The sequence below is a fragment of the Haemaphysalis longicornis genome, unplaced genomic scaffold (genome assembly GCF_048455015.1).
Source record: "Haemaphysalis longicornis isolate Haplotype H1 unplaced genomic scaffold, Haemaphysalis longicornis Haplotype H1 scaffold_12, whole genome shotgun sequence".
Taxonomy (NCBI): Eukaryota; Metazoa; Arthropoda; class Arachnida; order Ixodida; family Ixodidae; genus Haemaphysalis; species Haemaphysalis longicornis.
This window is the reverse complement of record NW_027526225.1, coordinates 116,370,233-116,391,420: the sequence shown is the minus strand read 5'-3', so window position 1 is coordinate 116,391,420 and position 21,188 is coordinate 116,370,233. Positions and strand designations below refer to the sequence as shown.

Sequence of the window (21,188 nt, the reverse complement as noted above, 5' to 3'; positions counted from 1 at the left end):
ACTGTAAACAGCGCAACATTTATGAAACACCCGCCGCGGTGGCTCAGTGGCTAAGGTGTTGTGCTGCTGAGCATGAGGTCGCGGGTTCGATTCCCGGCCGCAGCGGCCGCTTTTGTGATGCAGGCAAAAAACAAAACTGCCCGTGTGAACGAGATTTCGGCGCACGTTTAAGATCCCCAGGTGGTCAAAATTAATCCGGAGCCCTCCACTACAGCGCGCCTCATCGCGTGCGTTGCGTCGGCACGTTAAACCCTACAATCAATCAATCAACATTTATGAAACGTATCGAAACACAGCTGCTCCCAGACTGAAAGTGCTTATTTAAGTGCCTACCAAATTGACGGAGAGAGGGGAAAGCACAAAACAGTGGCCAATCCCATACAGTAGCTTCACTGAGGGGGATTGGCCATATGTTTATTTACCCATAAAAAAATGTGTCCTGCAAATTTAGTGGTGCAGAGTGCACCAAAGTAAGAAGAAAAAAAAGAAAGCTCATTCAATTCTTTCCCAGCAAAAGAGTTGTGTAGTACATTGTGTACATTTGAATGTGAACATCTTCGACAGAACTCTGTCTGGTTGGGTTAAACTTAAGAGGCAAATACACCAACCAAGGGCGTTTATTCAAAGCGTTCCAACGTTTCGGAGCCAACTCGGCTCCTTCATCAGGGGTGACTATGTACAAACAAGAAGCAGCGGTTATATAGGTGTCTTCTTCTTTTTCTTTTTTCTTACTGGATTCTTGCCCTTGCGCGTCGGAGGCCGTGACTGTAGATGGTGGGAAGGGCTCCGAGGGATCTATTCAGGCCTTGCCGGTTCGCTTGTATGTGCCAGGACTCGAGCAGTAATCTTTGTGAGTAATTGGTTTCGGTGCCAATCACATGCGCGCCGTCAAAGTTAATCCTGTGGTCAGCTTTTTCGCAGTGCTCGGCCAATGCTTATTGTGTACATTTGTGTAGTATAGTACACAATGTATAGTACATTGTGTAGTACATGTGTAGATCTCAAATCATCACTTTCGTACTGCATTTTAGACACCTGTACGAAAAATGCAACACCGGTAATGCTCTAAAGAATTTCTGCTCTATAAAGGCGATCAGTGCTCATTGTTTGAAATCACTTGTTTATACAAATGCAGTCGACTATTGTGAATTGAAACTTTTTATGTGGAATAAACAGCTGGGCACGTCGGTCGAAGTTCTTGGTGAAAGAAGGCAGAAGATGAGTGCTGATTTTACGAAGCAACCCCAGATGTGACATCAGCACTCGCCCCATACCTTCTTTACTCTGTCTTCATCACTTCACACCGCGTTTTTTTTTTTCGACCATGCAGTTCAATATCACTTGATTCAAGCAAAATTTAGGGGTCCTGATATAGTAGGTACTGTGACTTCAGTGAATTTGGTTTGCCGATTAACCTGCCTGTGAAGTAACGAAGTTATGGTTGTACCAATAAATTCTCGGTTACATTTCTTTTAGCAAGTGTGCAATGTGCAAGTGGAATAAGAAGAATCACTTAGCATGAATGGGGAATATTCAGTTAATTGCTTAACAAATGAAAACCTCAGACAAGCAAGGAAAAACAAGCATTTAATGAAAACAAACCTGTCGAGGCATATTGTGAGTGCATTACATCTTGCTCTTTCAGTTGGTTTCTGACTGCCCGTTACGATGACTTGTAATATCAGTATATGTTAGCTTTTGAAAAGCCTACCAAGTTCTGCTTGCGCCTCTTAGCTTGTACAACGAGTGCTTGCCGCAACGGCTTTTTAATAAAACACCGTTTGTAGCATAGCCATGGGCGAAGTATTTTTGTTTTTGTTTCCGGTTTCCTGGTGAATTGATCTCACGCAGGAGGCGTTTCGAGGTTACTGAACTCTAACAAACAAACAAAAATGAAACAGAAAAGCGAAAATGCCAGACACAATTCCGCGTCACAGCTGCCACAGCGACACTTTTTAGTACGGCAGAAGGGGCTATCGGCAACACAACTTTGAGTGTCCCGTAAGTTCAATCTCCCACCTCTTACTACTTTTCGCGTGCTTCTGGCGGAATCTGCAGCTGGGTCGCGAGATGACGCGCATATATAGCCGTCAGTGATTTCTATCGAAGCTAAAAGGAACAAGCCACTGCACCGCAAAAAGGGAAGCTAACTTATTTTAGAAGTTACTGAACTGTAACACCCTCCACTCGCCACAAAAGGCTGCCGCTTCAGCACTGAATGAAAGCACAGAATATGGATGATAGCAAAATGAAAGCTGGACCTCTAGGCGAAGTTGGCGTCTCGTCCTCATCGTCAAGCTGGGTCGACGAATCTGGAGGCATTCCGTTCCCGTCGCCGAAGACGCGCCTCAGTGCGAAAGACACCGCTGAGTCATAACACGACAGGTACTCCGTCGTAAACGATAGTTCACAGCCCCGGGTTGCATTTTTTTTTTTTTGCTCTTTCTGTTATCAGCCTTGCGCAACGCGTTCAGGCGGAACAGCTGTTTTGAAGATGCGAGCGGAAACCGGAAAGTCAAGTAGGCGAACGATGGACAAAACTTCTAACGATGTAACGGTAGGCTGCGACCTCTATAGGCAATGCTACCACAGTAATGTTTAAATCTAGTTTAAACAGCCAAAATTGTTTGTTTTGTTCACTTTCACAGCGCGCCTTTTGGTAAGCTAAACCGTAATAAGGCGCGAAATATGAAAGAAGGCGGGTACACCGCAACCGGGTGCAAAGCTTTGCCTGATCCTGGTGACGTATACAATAGACGCAACTTTCTGTTTACCCCGGTAACAACGGGGTCGTTTCAGGTTTCGTGAACATTGGGAAAGTCCGTGCGATAGAGCACTCATTCAAATGGCCCTCGTGACAAGTGTGTGTCGGCAGAGCCCAGAGTCAACGAGAGGTAAGCGCGGAGCGGTGTTCTTTCCGTTCACTAGGTGTATTTTTCATTCATCGCGTAGATGAAGGAAATCAGATAAAAACAGCCCCGTGATCGGCCGAGCTGTGCGGGTGCGTTTTCTCGCGTGCAGCCGCCAGCCTAGTGTTTAGGTGTGTTTTGTGTGCGAAGAAAACACCACGCGGTGGCTCTTACAAGTACCTTTTTTTCTCGTAACAGCGGTAACTGTTTAAATTCCATCCGTGCCTGGCGTTGCTCAAAACTCGGCGCGAAAAAGTGGAGAAGGAAAAAAAATGCTAGGTCAAGAAGTATGACGGAAAGTGGCGTGGAGGCAAGGAACCGACGAGCAGGTGTGAGGACCGGAGTGCGCGCCTCAAGAAAAAATTGGCCGCGTGTCTGCTCGTTTCGTTAGTCTTACGTCAACATTTGCCAACTAAATGCCTCCCTTCGCTTTCCCGCTCACCTCTCATGCTGTTCCTCTTCCGTCGCTCTCATCCCAAGGTTTGCTCAAGTCAGTTTAAATTTACCGCGTTCCACGTCTCTGGGCCGGGTGCCTCGATGCCAGCGCTGCCGTACGGCGGAGACGCGCGTGAATCGAGGCCACGTGCGTTCCAAGCGGAACGTGGAACCGATCTAGTGGAACCTTTCGTAACTGTTGCCGTTTGACATGGAGGAAAAAAAAGCTTAGGAGAGGCCCCCAGCTATCCCCGCGCATTGGCAAAAGTGTGGAGGAAGTCACGTGTTTTCGGCGGCCATTGGAAGTCGCTTAGCAACGGCGTCCTAGCAACAGCCCGCCCGCCGTTCGCCAGTCATGGAGGAAAGGCAGCGCCTGCCTTGTCGTCCGATTGCGAAGATTGCTGCTTCGCTTTGCTGCGCTGTGGTCTTGCGGAACTCGAAAAGGATGCTGCGAGTTGCGACAGCTGCGCCGATGTGAATATGTCATTTAATTTCTACTTGCAAGTGCACCTTGTACCGCGTCAAGCTTTTGCTCCGGTCGCGATCACGACGCGCCTATTGAAGTGCAGATATCGTGAACGCGCCGTCCCGTCGTACGCGCGGACACCCGTCAGGTAGATTTTCGGGAAGTGATACACGGTGTGCAGTACGGAGGCGACTTGCAACCGAACGATTCGCAACTCAATTTTTTGGTTATCGCCGCTGCAATATATAGTTTGCTAGGCCGGCAATGCGCGGCAGCGTCTTTGCAACTGTTACAAGGTAGATTCCAAGTTGATATAATTCCATCGTCCTATTACCTTAGTAGGTGTCCGTCTGTTGACTGGAAGAGTGCTGGATCTGGAATCTGGATCTTTTTGTGGTCTCGCTCTGGATTTCGCTTTTCAACGCTTCATACTGCGAGGTTAGGGTATGAACGTTTTCAACTGATATCACCTTGAATTTATTGACACTGAGACAAGTTGAAACTTGGCGAAAAAAAGTTTATTGACGCCACCCACCCTCTCATTTTTTTACTCAATAAAACGTTTTGCCTCCTCCTCCTCCTCCTCCTTCGCAAAAAATTCTATCGAAGGCACGCGAACAACGGTAAAAACATTCCACAATTTTTTAGCGTGAAACCTGCATGCAGTACTGCTTACCTATATATATAGAACGGCCGTTTAATTGACTAGTCGTCTCTGGGATTGCCAGTGAAACTGCAACGCAAACTTGGGCACTTTCCAGTCCGGTAGCCGCACGGCGTTCGCCCACTGTTTGCGGCGTTCTCCATCGCTTGGGAACCTATAAACGGCGGCGATTGCAAACAAAGGATGAATGCACACCAATGTACAGCAATACTTTTCAGCGGAATGATGCACTAACCGGTGGAAAGTGACGCCAAATTCCTTGGGTACCGATCGCGACTTGCAGCCTGGCACCGAGCATTGCGGCATTGTTAGAGCGAGCCGCTTCGCAAACCTGCTGCGGCCACACTGAAGACGTGTAACAGTGTAACCGCGCGTTTGGGTTCACGGTCACGCGCTGCAAAACGGCCTTTTACCTGCCTATCAGCTGATTTCCGCCGGTTTGGCGCTGGCAGATGCAGACGACAAGAGAGGCGATACAGGACGGAGGAGGCGGAGAAGGTGCACCGAGAGAGAAGGCAAAAAGAGTCCGCCAATGGCATGGAGGGCCAATGGTCCGCCATTCGACTTACAGAAATGGCGTTTCCGGCTGCGCTGGGTGTGACGTCAGGGCCTCTCCTAAGCTTTTCTTTCCTCCATGCCGTTTGATTTCTTTAAATGCCGCCAGAAGGTATAGTGGGCAGGCGACAGCAGGCGACAAAGTGAATGCAGTGGATGTACTATTTCATTTGGTATCGCAAAAATCAAGCATCCATGAATTTTTTATAAAGGAGCACTGAAAATACCACTGATGTATTGATTTTCTGCCTCATATTGGCGTAGTGTTTTGTTCTTGTTCAACAATGTTGACAAGCATCAAAACGAATGTGCAGCTTCTGCTTCAGTTTGGCCGGGTGGCTGAATCGAGTCACAGACAGAGACAGATAAACAGACATACCGACAAACCAAAATTTCTGCGTTTAAGTAGCCCAAGAAATACTACCGCCTTTAAAAAATGGCTGCGGCGTAGCTCAGCTAACCTTGCATATGCAAAGCAAAAAAACTAGGCTTAGTCTGTTTGAGTAGTCTTGGTTTCGTTTGGTTAATTTTTGATGTAGCCGTATTGCCGACCACGGTTCAACGCCGTTCGGTCCCGTGCAACGCTCACAGATGGGGGCCTGCCTCGCTTTCATTCGCGGCGAACGCGGTGTTCCCTTTCGCCGGGCGCAAGATGAGTCACGTAGCCCGAGACGACCCAGTGGCGCATGCGTGGGAGGCGGCGGGGTTGGTCGGCTGCCGATCAGCTGGGCGCCCGCAACCACGCGCCGCTCAGATGCTCAGGTGAGCAGAACGTAGGATAACGAAGGGAAAATGTAGGATAACGAGGTGCAGTTGCCGCCAAGGTAGCTAGAAGGTTTACTTACGTTATCAACCAGGGACTGGCCTTCATATAAGATATGTTACTGATGAAGGTCAGTCTTTGGCAGGTAAGCAAGCGTCATTGTCGTTTTCACGCGTATGCTCCGTATTTTTACTCATACTGTACTGTACCGGGCTGAGGCTGTTCTTTTTTGTTGTTTTCTTTTTAAAATCGCCCACTGACATTTTCAGCGGCGTCGGTCACAGTTGATCCTGTTTCCCAGTCATCCATTGGAGTTAAGGAAACTCTTGGCGGAAACGCGTGTAGTTCGAAAAACCAAACTTAGCTGAACCCAAAGTTTGATATAGTCGTGCCCGATGCGCTCGAACTTTTCGCTGCTTGTAACAATGATGTTTATTCGCGTATAAAGCCGTTATTCTTGGGCACCGGCGCGCGTAAACCCGCTCACAGGTGCCATTACCACCATGTTTGACTAATGCCGAAGTTCGGTATAGACGAGCTCGATACTTTCGACCAGCTGCAGTGCATCACCGCAGGGAGAATTGTTGCGTAGATAAGAACCACTGCGACCTTGTTGCCCTGCGCAGTGGGTTGCCAGAGTAAGGATTCATTTTCAAGATTGAATGATGAAATTAAGTGGTTTAATGACGAAAGAAAACTCAATAGACCCTATGCAAAATGCGCCCCGCCATCTCACGTCGACTCCGGTAACTAGGTCCGCCATTTTGGTACGGTCGTTTGAAACCGAAACCAATTAGCAAAACAGAAGGCGGGAATTGACCGCTCTTGCTGATGGACTACAATGCCGGAGCATTGCTTCGTGCCGCAGAGCACGCAATGCAGAATTACCGGTTCAAATGGAGAAAAGGTACGTGAAGTTCCACGCTTTTGAACGAACTTTGTGACGCGAACTGTGCCGGCGCGAGCAACCTTTGTGACACGCTGGGCGCGGTGCGCTTGGAGCGAATATTTGTCGTTGGTTCGCTAAGCGCGGGGTTCCGTAGTCGCTGTCCGTATGAAAAATACAGCTGCGTTGGAGTTCTCTTGTACAGCCTTTGTATTCTAAATGAAGCCTGAGCGTGCGCCGCCTATTCACGCGACTGACAGCGGCGCTCGACCGGGAAAACAGTACCAAACGTTGCCAAAATTAGGCTGTTTCTTTACTCGTCCCTGTGGCACTGCGCCCGCTTCATTTCATTGTTAAATGGTACCGCTTAGCCCCTACACGAGCCTTTATCTTACCTAGGGCTGTAAACAAACTTTTCTTGCCGCACTACGCCGTCGAAAATTTCCTCTGTGGCGGGCGCGCGCGGTATGGGAGTGTGTTGTTGGTTTCTTTACGTTGCATTTAGCCGCGTGTCGTTGCAGAAGTGGCGAACGCTGTTTTATGATGATCTAACGGTGGAAAATTCTAGCTTTTGCTCTTGGTTCCCGATTTTCCGGGCTGAAAGGTTTGTTGTTACGTCAAGTTAACTTGGTGCCCATTGTCATTCCAGCAACGATGTATTTACTGTCGAATATTTCGCGATTAAAATACACACTCACTCCTCTAGTTTGTCACACGCTGCATGCATGCCTCCGACGTAATGATAGTGGCCATTGATGTAGGTAGCTGAGACAATTTTCAAGTTTTATTCAAAAAGAAAACGGCCACAGTTGCATCAGGCTGCTGCGCATCAGCTTGAGAGCTTTTGCGTTTTTTGTATCCACAGTGAAAATCCCAGTAAATTAAACTACTTCGCTGATTTATAGCGCGTACAGTATAGCAAACTGTGGATATAAATGGAACAAAAAGAAGCATTCGCGCACCCCTGCTTGTCGCGGTCTAGTAAACGCGACGTTGCCCAGCCTCTGCGTGCTCTGCGTGCTCCTGAATGCTTGCTGGTAGCTCATAGGTGACCCTTCAGGTGCCATGCCAGTCCTTGTTTCTGTCACTGGCGGCAAGGGGGGGGGGGGGGGGGGGGAGGAGCGGGAGGCCAGCACAACTGGGGCAAAAAACTCGTTCCCAAGGCTACCAAGTTTTCTCCCAAGCGCCTGCACGGCACTTTGTTGCTGCTCGCATTGCTCCTGTACTCGATGTGCATCGAACAGACGCATTGGCGAGGGTAGGGAGGGGCCATTTTATCCCGGGCTTCTCCAGTCAATGTTTTGGACACTCGCTGGCTTGATGCCCTGCTGTCTCAGACGTCCCCACTGTTGTGGCAGCTCAGTGCACGCAAGCTTTGGTGGCGCCTCTTAAAACCTTCGGCTTGCAAGAGGGCGAGTAGGTGCACAGCAGCCAGGATGTAACTCCATGCTCCACTGCAACCCGCCGGGCACTCGCACGATGCCTCCCCAATCGCCCCACTGTCCGTCTCAAAGGTGAGGCACACAACTTAGGGCCGGCCACTTTTCTTCTGGGAGCGAAAGCAGCTGCTGAGCACATGGATGAGGCCCAACCTGCAAGAACAGAGAGAGTATCAGTAAATAACACTCAGTGAAGAACAGGACTAGTCCACTACAGTTTATGGTAAAGGGACAGAGCAGAAAGAAGTGGCCGCAAGGAAAAGACTCAAAATGACCAGATTTTGTGTCTTCCTTAACACTGTTGCAAGGGCAATAATCTACACCTCAAACAGCAATGATGTCAAAATTGTTTGTCAAGTTCGAGCGTGCAAGTATCTCTGCATGCTTTGTTAATGCATTTTTCAAGAGAAGGAAGTTTAACATTTAAAAACCTCAGCGTGGGTAATGATACCAGTACCCGCATAATCGTCTTCGTCATAACTTAAGCAAGCAATAATATGAGTATCTGGAACTCACTTCCACAACCTTTCGAGATAAACAGGTAAACATTCGGGCTATACCGATGACCCATCGAATTAAAAAAAATCTTCTAGTTCAGTGAGTTCGAGCTAACGAGGTTTTACTGTATTATCTATTCGTGCACACCAAAAACATGCGCTTTAGAAACAAACACAACCACCCCACCACCAAAAAAAGGAGAAGAAAGACACGCAAACAGATTTTTGCGCAGAACGTGCGCAATAAATAATGAAAACACAAAAAAGAAAATTCAAGGCGTATGTGCGCTTTTGTAGTTGACTTCGCCGCAAAGCACGATTGCTTTGCGGCAAACGCGCGGGCGGACGACCGTCACGGAAAACGGCCGCAACCTTTCCGTAAACATCTTCGCCAAAAATCATCCCGTAAATTCGATGTACAGCATTTGAAAATACCTAATCCACCCACTAGCGGTATGGTCTGGCGATTGTCGCTTTCCTCTTTCAGAGTTACTGCAACAGGGTCGCCGCTACTCATTTGCATGGTAAACAACGGTGAACAAAGTGCTATACAAATGCTCATACCGGTTAACTCGCGTCAAGTAAAAAACAAAGAAGGATTTACTTACTGCGAGTCGCACGTGTTTGTCCGCACCGATGAAGGCGAGCAATGCGCCTCGGTGGCTAGGCGGCATGCCCTGCTCCGCTCCCGCTCGGATGGGTCTTTGGTGCGGCACCCCGAGTGGTATGAGTCTTCGGACACGGTCGGCAGCGCAGACAAGTCCTTCGTCCACAATCCGCGGTCGGGAGCCGGAAAACGCCGTCCAGTTTGAGCCATACCGCGTTACCGTCACCTGCTCTTCCACAGTAAACAATACGAGACTTCCCGATCGGCGCCCGTACCAATATGGCCGACAGTCTCGTTTACATCAATGTTGCTAGATCACCAAGCAATTTCGCATAGGGTCTATTGCATAACGTTACATTATGTCAGGGTCGGAGAGATTCTAAAAGCACTGGGTAAGTTCCGTAGCGGTGTGCGGGCGTGGGGCGATTTCTCCTGGCACAGACATCACGCGCCACGGAAGCAAGTCTGAAATCTGAAGCACACACGTATTTGTGCATTCTCGGCGCATTGAGTCTCAGGACGGCTCATGGCGTCTCAGGACAGCAGTTGGGCCGTGGTTTACGTTTCACCAGTCGTGCGCTTGCTGCAGGTCGTTTTCTCCGCGCTCTGCAAACGTATACTTGTATTTTTTTACTTCATCGGCCCAAACGAATCTCTTCGTAGCCCCTGACAGGGTTAGCTGAAGTCAGACGGGGGTTCAGGTAAAAAAAATGGCCGGGTATCTGCTCTTTTCGTTGCAAATGTCGCCGAAAGACGATAGTCGACTGGCGTCCCTGCCAAGTAAAGGCCCCCCTTCTCTTTCCCGCTCACCTCTCATGCTGTTCCTTTCCCGTATCGTTCCTCCCAAGATAATACGCTAGACGTTTGCTCAAGTTAATTTAAATTTACCGCGTTGTAGCTACTGCTCCAAGTCGGGTACATGTCTTGATGCCAGCGCTGCCGTACGACGGAGACGCGCGTGTATTGAGGCACCCTACTACAACATTTATAGAACCACGATGCCACTGCACGAGCGTTCCAAGCAGAATGTGAATCCCATCTAGTGGAACATTTCGTTGCTATTGGCGGTGAGCGCGACCACCGGCGGCGCTGCGAAGCGCGTCTCCGTGACGTCAGCTTAGGGATTCTCGCATTTGTCTGCTTCACTCGGGCACGCTCTCCCTGCTGTTTCTTTGCGCTCGGTTGACGTCTGATGCTTGTCCGCACCATATTTTGCATGTGCGTAACTTTTTATCATAATAATAGACTTAAAATTGCATGCACTAGCTCAAGGCTTGAGTTAAAATATAGTTTTGCATAACGCTACGCAAAAAAAAAAAAAAACATTGCCGGCGTCGCCCCATTCCTTGCGAAGCCGGTCCTGTGCGGAGCGCGAAGAGTCGGAGCTAGGCGTTAGCTTCTCTGGGGAGCAATCTTTCGAACAAGGGGAACATCCAGCTGCTAGTATCCGACAACAGCGAAAATAAAAGAACAAAACATATTCCTTCGGGGCTGTCGGCTTTGGCAGAAGGCCTTACGATTCCCGGTAATCATATGTAAGGTAAAAGTTTTTACAACTTTGCCGCACGCTCGAAAGTATTGTATCACATCACTTTACATTATCATGGCATGAAAGTACGCCGACATGCACTATGGGCTGCAAAAACTGTAGGTTGAGTTCCCAATAACAGACTGTGTGTATAGGCGCGTGGTGGTTTTATACCAGGCTTTTAACCAGTATGGAGGTTTATTGAGCAAAACGAGTCACGTCTACGTTAAGATACAGTAATACTGTTTGTTCAGACCTGGAGGAATATTTGGGTACATTTCCCACAGCCATATCTTCCCAGTATTCAGATATGCGGCAAACTGCACTCAAGAGGAGGAGGAAGAGGAGGAGGAGGGGAAAACTTTAACAGTCAAATCGAGCTGATTTGTAGGCTGGGTCCTCAGTCCAGCACAATAGAGTAAGCGTAATTTTCTTCAATTCATAGAACGCCATCCCCAGTAAACCAGGATTCGTTCTTTCCGCCTGGAAGAGTTGGAAAACAATAAAGATCTGCTTGGAAATATTCATCGGTTTCGGTTCTTGTAATATATGCACGTAAACTATTTATTGCGTTCGTTAGCGAGTACATCAAGCCTTCAACATCGTAATCATGGCATATATTGTTCGGGTTAAGAGTCAGTATGTTATGATAACGATGGTTAAGATAGAAATTCGGTGCACAAAAGCCGCCTTTTAGTACTCTGGACAACGTTGTCTGGGGCTCGATCGCAGTGGCGTAGCACAAGCCTTCTTATTGTATTTGCATGTGAATAAACAACGCACGCTGCGGATAAGCGCCTTCTTGGCCGCAGCCATAAAATCCACTTTCTGAAGAAGGGAATGTATGCCATACAGCCTGAAGAAAATATCCACACTATCTTTGTGAGCCTCCCAAACAACCCCAAACCTCATAAGAAGACGTTTGTGGTGGTGCAGGGAAATTAATGCGTTGGGCACAGAAAAAGAAAACGTTAATCGGATACAAGTCAACAACAACGAAAGAAATAGAAGACAGCCGCTTTATTTCCTGCTGCAAGGGCATTAAACTGTTGAGTCTCCATAAGAGCATCTCAAAAATACTCTAGGGAAACCTATAAGCATTTTGAATACTTATCGATGAGCTCTGAGCCTCGCCAACAAGCTAGAAAGGACGAGTTACACATGATCTTCTGGCCAATGCTGAGAAGAAAGTTCTCTCTCTCCTCGTGAGTTGCAAACTTGTGGGGGATACAGCTTGAGATTAATCAAATGTGTCAGAAGCTGGCAAAAATAACTGGGTTACTGGAAATACGCTTTTTAATGCACTAAAGCACCAAAGCGGGCGATTTCTAACACGGGTACTGCTGCTCCTCACAAGCGGAGTGTAGCAGACGACAGCGGCGCGAGTACCTAAGCCGACGTCAGAGCCAGGGGGCGCCACTCAAACATCTCACCGCCAATTGCCGTTTGATTTCTTAAGTGCCGCCAGAAGGTATCGCTGGCAACAGCAGGCGACGGTTTTCTGCCGTTGATGTATTTCATTTGCTATCTCTGAAACCGAGCATCCATGAATTTTTTAATTAAGAAACACTGCAAATATTGCTTATGTGTTGATTTTCTGCCTTATATTTGCGTAATGTCAAGTTCTTGTTCAACAATGTTGACAAGTATGAACACTGACACCGGACTTAGGCGTTTAGATTTGGCTGTGAGTATACAAGACTATTGCGCAGACTTTGTTCACTCTGGCCGGGCGGCGGAATCGAGTCACAAACAGACAAACAGACCAAAATTTCTGCGTTTAAGTAGCCCAAGAAAGACTATCGCCTTTAAAAATCCCGGGCCATCTCCACTAACGTGAAACCTGGGGAGGGGAGAAGCATGCAGTACATGTATTCAAAGATTGCAAGTTGCCGAACGGCGCGGGCTGATTGGGCGCCGGAAAAGCGCCGGTGGGAGGAGCAATCGCGCTTGCTTGCTGAGGCGGTGGCGCCCTCTCTTGGGTTGAGCCGGATGTAAGCAACTCGCATGCCGCATCTCCCCCGGTTTGGGGTAATGGCAGGGGCCAACGCGAGCGCCGTGCAATGCATGCGGAGGGGCCAACGCGAGCGCAGTGCAATGCCTGCGCCTACTGTTGTCAGATGGTGCGCCTCGCCCCGAGGGCTTGTTTTTGGTGAACAACGAGGCCCCGGCACCAGAGAAGTATGCCTTCTCTTGCTTCGACCGACCACCCGACCTGATCAGTCGCGTAATCATATCAGACCGTCGAGGGCCGGTAGGTACTCGAGTGTACCACAAATAGAACCAGTTACAAACAGCTTCTGCTTGTGTTTGACGATTGCTGAAGCGGACAGGGAGCTTTCCACAAATCTTTAAATCATGCTAGTTTATTTTGAACCAGTTTTAGCCATTATACACTTTTCTTTTAGTACGCGTTACGTTCTAGCGCGAGGCGTTGGAAAACGAGTGGTCCGGTGTTTTAGCACCGTGACTATTTGAAACGACGGCGACAGGCGCTGAAGGGCTATTCAGTCCTTTCGCATTGCCCACATTTGTGCGCAGATTAGGGTGCCGGTAATAGCCAAATAAATTTTGACGCGTGACGTGGTTTTTGAGCACTGTACGCAGAGTTACACCTCGATCCTTTTGTTAACAAGATGGAGCTTTTGGTCGAAGACGACAGTCTTACGCACGACTGTTCGCAACATGCGCACGCACGCACGACCAGGCGTTTAAACTTAATCGCTGAGGCTAGACTTTCGAAGGAGACGCACGAGGGCTTCTGTGATCGTGGCCCGTCTCCTTTGTTCAGCCAAGTAAATTTGGCCTGCGAAGTTCTCAGTTACACAGCATCGACCGTAGCGGTGTTCGTGCTGACACAAAATCTGGGCACAAAGTGAGATTCATATTTCCAGGCTGCTTCCGGAAACCTGGCGGAACTATCCTATAAAAGGCGAAGAGGTGAGTCAGCGCGTCCGATTTGTCGTTGTGAATTCGTGAAGGCAGCGCTATAGGTGCAGGCGGTACATCATGAACCCAAGCCTCCTGTTGTAGATCTAGTGGAACACGAAATGTCGTTACGGGTCCACAGCGCAGAAAGAGGCACACTGGTGAACGTTACGTTTCTACAGCGTATTCATAACGAGTCAGCTCGCTCCCTCTCTGAGAGAGAAACACTTTATTCATACCGGGCCCTGTTAGGCGGGCCGGGTGGCGAGCAGCCGCAGCTGCTCAGTGACCTTGGCTGCTCTGTCCTTCAGCTAGGGCTTGTTGCGTCGTCAGGTCAGAGCAGCCCATCGCCGCCTCCCATAGCTCCGAGGTGGTGATTGGGGGCAGGGAATCGTCGGGAAGGGAAAACGTTATTGGAGTCATGCCTTCGCTCCAATCCGACATTCTTGACTTATCATCATCATCATCGCCAGCAATAGCAGCACCAGGCCACTCTTCTCTCACATTCTTCTCTTACGGACTTCGTCATTATCGGCATGGCAGAGCATATGAAAGACAATTGTTCATACACCGTCTTATCGCGATTGCATGGACAGAGTACACAGACCCTGCAGGGTATCGATAGAATTGTTCGCGGGATGCCAGATCTGGACAGAGAGCGAATCGGTTAACAAAATTTCGAAGAACGCTGGAAACGGGAATAGTGTTGATTACACGTGGAATACTTGTTAAATGCCATAATGTGTATTTAACTGAATTCAGTCTCTTCTGCGAAATCACTTCGGGACCTTTGAACGCTAGTTTGAGGTCGTCATTCTATACGGCCGCTTTTGACGGGTTAGTTTTTGTGAGGGGGAACAGAGAATGCTGGCGATGGGCACGGGTGGGTTATACACAAGAAAGCACGGTAGCAGAGGAGCGTTACGACTGTAACAGAGACACCGTGGGTTATCTCATCGTCTGTTCGGGCATTGTCTGCTCTCGCAACGACGCGATTGTGAAGGGAACCCCGGATTCGATTAGGACGCGTCCTTTTGCTTTCTCGCGCTTTGTGAATATATGCACGTGGTTGGGTCGTGAGTGCCGGAATCCCAAGTGGGCACACCCGGTAAGTGTCTGCATACCTTTATCACCGAATGCGATGTATACGAGGCTAACTGCAGTGAAAAAAAAAAAAATTAAACCCAGTTCCACCCAGTGTGAAATATGCCGAAACAGCTGAGCTGCGGGTTGTCTTTACAAAGATTCAGTTTACCTCCGACTTCTTTCTTGTGCGTAATGGTAGAGTCGTCTTAGCGGCTAATTGTATCACAAGTTGTTTCCGGGTAGTTCCGGTAAAACAACAGTTACAGCCGTTTTCTGTCACCATACTCCTTCCGTGGATGGGCATGTATTGACAGCAGACAGTAATTCTGTAACTTCTACAATATCACTATGTACAGGTGCCGTCATAAGTAATTGGAGCACGGGAGCTGTGGCCGAACTGCGTAGGAGCGCCGTTGTAGCTGCACCGGCGGTAAACTAAAGGAGTAGAAGACGCACGCGCGCCTGCCGACGTTGATGGCCCATCTATACTTCTCAACCCCCTTCTTTTACCGCGGGTTCGAGCATTATTCGCAGCATACTGGTCTCGGTGATGGCGCTGATAGCAAACCCTCCTAAAAATATTAGAAAAGAAAAATTGTCACTTCAGATCCCTGCGATTGCGACGCTTCTCCAGCAGCTCGCGTGCGCTGAAGGTGTGGGAGCAACGCTGCCAGATACCGCCTCTGCTTTCAGCGCCATCGCCGAGGCCAGTATGCTGCGAATAATGATCGAAGCCGCGTTAAAAGAAGGGAGTTGAGAAGTATAGATGAGATATCACCGTCGGCAGGCGCGCATGCGTGTTCTGCTCCTTTAGTTTACCGCCGGTGCAGCTACAGGGCACTCCTATGCGGCTCGGTCACAGCTCCCGTGCTCCAATTACTTATGACGGCACCTGTATACCCTTCGCGAAAATTTTCTAGTTCAATCCTAAGCCTTCTGGGCCACAAATAATTCAAAGAATAAGCTGTACCTTTAAATGTGGCAACAATATTTTTGTGGCAGTAAGAAAGAAAGTGGTTTATCTATCTTTCCGGCATAAAAAGTTTCAGCCTCGCTCGAGACATAAGCTTGTACATTGGATTTTTTGCGGCCTGCGCGTTTCCGGTTTGGCCTAGAAAATTTTGACAAAGACTGTACTAATTGATTACGACAAGTAAATGAAACCCGGCACAGTGGTAGAGACTTCTTAGCGTCTAATTGTCCTGTAATTTGTTTCGGACCACTTTCGATATCGCGAGTGTTAAAGCCATTTTCTGTAATCGCATCTAATGTATGTCCATACTTCACGGCGCAACAGGCAATGCGGAAAAGCCAGCTTACAAAGAGCTAGCTTACACCGATCTCCTCAAAGTCGGCTACACCTCCGCACACGAGCGCATTGCTGGGAATACATAGTTTCAGGAGCAACATAAGTCGTCTTATAAAATATATGGGGGCCGTATGACCCTTTTTTATATTTGTGTATACCGGGAATTGATTTTTGTGCGGCCGAGAAGCCCTGCCCAGAGAGAGCGTGACAGGACGCCAGCAGAGACTGTCGTCAGGGCCAGCGCTAGAACTGCTCCGCTGTTGAAATCCGCCCATGTACGTGTACATCCAAGTGCCTATACGCCAAACATTTATAGCTCACCCGTTGTAGGCTGGTCAGGAGTGCTGTGTTGCGAACCCAGAATGCAGGTTCTTGAGGAGCGCTATTCTTTCCGCTGGTTAACTTACGCTCTCTTCCTGAAACTTCCTGAGATGTTTTCCCTCTTACGAACCACCTACTCGCCAAGTTACGAGACGGCCGTTGAAAAGTAGGACCACGGTCGCGGCCCTGGACAGTGGGCCGGGTCAATCTGCTCTGGGAAGCGGCTTGAATGAATGAATGAATGAATGAATGAATGAATGAATGAATGAATGAATGAATGAATTTATTGACAAGAAAAAGGAAAGGAAGGTCCATCAACCGGCGTAATTTGTCACACCTATGGATGTGGACACGGGATGCTCTGCTCGTCATTTGAGACAGTGGAGGGGGGCCGCATGCAAGGTGGCTTTTCCCGCCCTCATTTCGTAACATCTATGGCCTGGGTATACGGGTGTCTTGGCGTTTTATTTTACTGCACTAAGCGATTTATCGCTGGCTCCGAGGAAAGAAATTTCAGCTTGCAACGTCGCAGCGTCTTCTGCATTATCGTGATGATCCGCCGCTTATGAAGGCAAGGAGGATCGTTAGCAGGTCGTCGCTCGGTTAATGAGCACGGCGGGACCGCAGTGCCCCCGCCCCCCCTCTCCCCCGTTCCCCCCTCGAGGGGCCATGGTGAATTAGAATGTCATTAGAACAGGTTCCTGGAATAATTTCCCGTTGGCTTCCTCTTGGGTGCGCAGGTGATCTAGGAGGAATGCGTGTCTGCTTGCGCATGTACACGCGTTGTCACAATTTTCTAGGCCAAGCCGAAAGTGCACAGGTTACGTCCTGAGCGAGGCTGAAACGTGTTATGCCGGAAAGCTAGAGAAAGCACCTTTCTTTCTTACTGCCATAAAATCACCTTGCCACATTTAAATGTAAAGCTTATTCTTTGAATTGTTTGTGGTCCAGAAGGCTTAGGATTGGCCTGGAAAGTTTTGACAAAGGGTGTACGTCGGCCCTTTCGTCGGTCCTATGTTCTTCTCACCCATTCCCGCGAAAGACGAACTGACCGCAAGTGTTATGTTCTTGGGTGTTACATTTGCGGCCCCCCGCCCCTTTTTCCAGCAGAGCAGCATATTTTTGAAATAAATTCCGCTTTACTCAACGCACAACGCACTTGGTCGTGTACACTGCATCTAGAACAATGCATAATGGATGCATATGCGTGGCTCCGGATAACCAGCCAAAAGGAAACGCGCACGTGCGTGTGTATGTATATGTACACGTGCATGCACAGTCATGGACAAATGAAACGCCAACACGAAAATATGAACCAGAACACACAAACAGCGCGATTCCTTTCCGTACAAGTCAAAATGACGCGTGGCTTAGTTACAGTAACAAAGTTGGGAACACATGGCTTTCCGAATACCAATGCGCGCCATTATTGCACCTCAACGAACATTGCCTTCCAGTTTTGCGTGTTTTGGTTCATATTTCCGAATTGGCATTTCATTTGTCCATGACTGCTCGTGTGCATGCATGAATGCATGCACACATGCATACATACATGCATGCAGTATGTATGTATGTATGTATGTATGTATGTATGTATGTATGTATGTATGTATGTATGTATGTATGTATGTATGTATGTATGCATGTATGTGTGTATGCATGTATGTATGTACTATCGGCGTCAAATGAAACACGAACACGAAAATATGGACCAGAACGTGCAAAATTGAAAAATAGTATTCGTAGAGTTCATATAATGGCATGCTATTGGTATGTTTGGAAATACACTTTTCCCAACTTGTTTTTGTAACTACGCCACGTGTCATTTTGGCTTGCATGGAAAGAAATCGCGCTATTTGTGTGTTCAGGTTAATATTTTCGTGTTCGCGTTTCATTTGACGCCGATAGTACGTACGCATGCATGCATGTATTTTTATGTATGTACGCATTTGCGCTTACCTGACGGAAAGGTAGGTGGGACTCGCAGAGTCGTATTACCTGGGCGCGCCGCGCATGCGTGAAGCTCAGCAATAAACACCAAGAAGGAGCGTTGCTCGGCAAAGTCGTTCTGTCAGAGTGTGAAGCCTCTCAATCGAGGTTCGAGGTACGGAAAGAATTCCGCGCAAGTAAAATACGCCCAGGTGACACCCGTGATAGTCGGTGTGTGGCGCTGCAGGCGGTAGCGTTCGAAGCGCGTCGTCTGCTACCGCGCATGACCAAGTTAGAGCCGATGAAGGGACTTTAAACCAAGTTAGCGGAGCTCCCTCCGCTCGAGCTCTACCGCTCGCATTAACCTTAGTGAAAGGACTCTGAATTTCACGCGTGAGCGTGTATGCCCCAACCTTGAATATTCCCATCGCGGATGGGCGAACAGTTAGATAAACTATGGAAAAATAATTAGATAAACAAAGGCGACAGAACTGAAAGTATATGCCCTCGCGAAATACGACCGGGTTCAGTTCGTGGAACGACCCTAATTTTTTTTTCCTGCTTTTGGCGACAGCCAGGACATTTATGCGATCGCTGATCTACGTGCTTGCGTTTCAAACAGCGCAGATATCATAAACAAGTAAGTTGGGCAATGTGAAATAGTTTCATTGCATCATACGCAGTGGTTTCGGTTTAGATTGCTGGTGTAGCTAGACTCTTGCATTGACTTCACATGATGCGAATCTTGCGCCATGGAGTGAAGGAAAGCATTCCCAAGAGCAGCTTACTCCCTTCAAACCGTAAATACTCCCTTTCAAGGAATGGTCTAAAAAAACTCCCCAGCTGTAGTGTATGTCGAGCTCGCATATGGGATTCGCTGGGGACGTGGTTTACTTCGACCAGGGTGTATTTTAATGGCCGCGGGGCGAGTGGGCAAGTGACTTTCCACATGGCGTTTGCATCGTGTGCTATTTTTCTAATGTTCGTTCAATTTTACAGTACGGTTGTGTGGCTTAAGATCCAGAAACTAAAATATGTACTAATGCGCTAGAAAGGGTACAGAAACGAGCAGCGCGATTTGTATCTGGTAACTATAATTTCACTAACCGCTCTTCATGCATTCGCAAACATTTGGGTTGGCCTCTCCTGTAGGACAGACGCAAATTCTTAGGACTGAATCTATTTCATAATATTTATGTTGCTGCCACCGGTTTAAATAGAGACATGTACATTAAAGATCCCACTTATGTATCCTCTCGCCTAGATCACTCCCGCAAAGTTCGCAAATACCGATGTCGTATAAATACCTACAAAAACTCGTTCTTCCCGAAAACCACGCACGAATGGAACACCCTACTTGAATCTCCACCCCGCCACCCTCATTTCAAAATGCTCTATCACAATTTTTGTTAAAATAAAAGATGCCAATTTCTGTTTGCATTTCTGTTTGTGTTTTAGTATGCCTTGATTGCCTCGTGTTCACAAGAATGTGTGCACACTGTACAAGCAGAGCATGCCTACTTGTTTTGTTATCGATATTCATACCCTGAATCAAGTTTTATGTCTCTTCCCCCCCTACTGTACTGCCAAAATTTGGGCGCTGTAGGTAGGTACTCGAATGAATGAATGAATGAATGAATGAATAAATAAATAAATAAATAAATAAATAAATAAATAAATAAATAAATAAATAAATAAATAAATAAATAAATAAATAAATAAATAAATAAATAAATAAATAAAGACGCAATTGGTTACCACTCTTCCGAGTCTATCAATGTTGCAGTAAACAATTTGCAGTCGGGGACGTATCAACGGCGTTATATACCGTACAGTCACGGACAGGCGAAACGTGATCGCCAGTAGCGCGACCAGTAGCGCGACATTATTTGACCTCCACGAACAATGTTTCTTTTTGCGTGTTCGTGTTCTGGCCTTCGTGTTCGCATTTCATTCGTTCATGAGTGTACATGTATGGGCTCCTGGCATTCTTTTATTTTAGCTCATTCGATTTTTTTTTTACAGAAGTTCGTTTTTTTATGTGCATGTGTGTGGTTGTGTCCGTGCGCTTACTGCAACAACGCCTATAGATAAACCCTCTGATGCATCAAACGAACGCTGTAGCGTTCTCGTCGTGGGTCAAAAGTCATGTATAATTTACAGAACGACTTACACCATCGCGGCTTTAGCATCCAGCAACCATATATGCTTCGGCATGAATGTGATGTGAACTCTCTCCGCGCATGCGCATTACCAAGACCTTGTGCTTTGCACGACACTCAGGAATGCGGGACGGTATGGATGCAGCTGTCGTTGGGCAGTGACGCCCCTAATGAAGGTAGAAAAAATCCGTGCTTTGCGGCGCGCGTGAAATGCAAGGTCGGCGTCCAGGTATCCCGTTCCTAACATGCTTATGAAGTGTTCAACGAAGAATTCTGTAGAGCACTGGGACTGTAGAGCGCTCGGTTGGCTCAGTGCCTACAGGGCGTTGTGCTGCCGAGCTCAAGAACGTGGTTTCGATCCCGGCCGCCGTGGCTGATTTTCCGATGGAGGCGCAAAGCGAAATAGCCCGTGTATCGATACTTCGGGGCACGTTGAAGATCCTTATGGTAGTCAGGATTAATCCAGAGCTCTCCACTACAGCGCGCCTCAAAGCCCAGCTTTGGCGCGTCAAACCCACAATCAATCAAATATCTTGCTATGACCTATGCTGCGCGAAACATTTAGCGGTAAAAACCCGGTTAATGGTTACAGTCACCGCGGTTACTATCATCTGACCCCTTTTTTCTGACACCCCTATAGCTGGAGTGCAAGAGGTGAGCGGCGTGAGTTACCATCACGCGACACGTGATCGTTAGAGCCGGAA

General features: G+C 47.9%; 2 protein-coding genes and 1 long non-coding RNA gene across 12 annotated transcripts in view; 1 reads left to right on the top strand and 2 right to left on the bottom strand.

The window, feature by feature from the left end:
* Positions 1-21,188, bottom strand: part of Cln3 (CLN3 lysosomal/endosomal transmembrane protein, battenin) — a 60,555-nt gene that overhangs the window by 15,190 nt on the left and 24,177 nt on the right. The window contains exon 1 of one of the 7 annotated variants that reach the window (XM_077694291.1): positions 3,352-3,373. The exons of 2 other annotated variants lie outside the window; for them this stretch is intronic. In XM_077694291.1, coding sequence (XP_077550417.1) covers positions 3,352-3,358 — 7 coding nt within the window. In that variant the 5' untranslated portion in view covers positions 3,359-3,373. Of the gene's footprint in view, positions 1-1,602; positions 1,791-2,261; positions 2,521-3,351; positions 3,374-21,188 lie in introns of those variants that run through there. 4 more of the 7 variants (XM_077694293.1, XM_077694289.1, XM_077694290.1 and 1 more) reach the window with 4 other exon arrangements.
* The window catches only part of LOC144163341 (proton-coupled folate transporter-like), a 38,819-nt gene continuing 19,542 nt past the window's right edge, over positions 1,912-21,188 (top strand). Inside the window, exon 1 of one of the 4 annotated variants that reach the window (XM_077694285.1) lies at positions 1,912-2,001. The gene's annotated coding sequence lies outside the window, so the exon portion shown is untranslated. Of the gene's footprint in view, positions 2,002-2,708; positions 2,895-14,657; positions 14,786-20,694; positions 20,714-21,188 lie in introns of those variants that run through there. The other 3 variants (XM_077694281.1, XM_077694284.1, XM_077694286.1) reach the window with 3 other exon arrangements.
* Positions 8,026-9,985, bottom strand: LOC144162136 (uncharacterized). Its single transcript, XR_013320626.1, has 2 exons — positions 9,223-9,985; positions 8,026-8,270 (listed from the first exon to the last, which is right to left on the bottom strand). It is a non-coding gene; the product is annotated as an uncharacterized LOC144162136 (long non-coding RNA).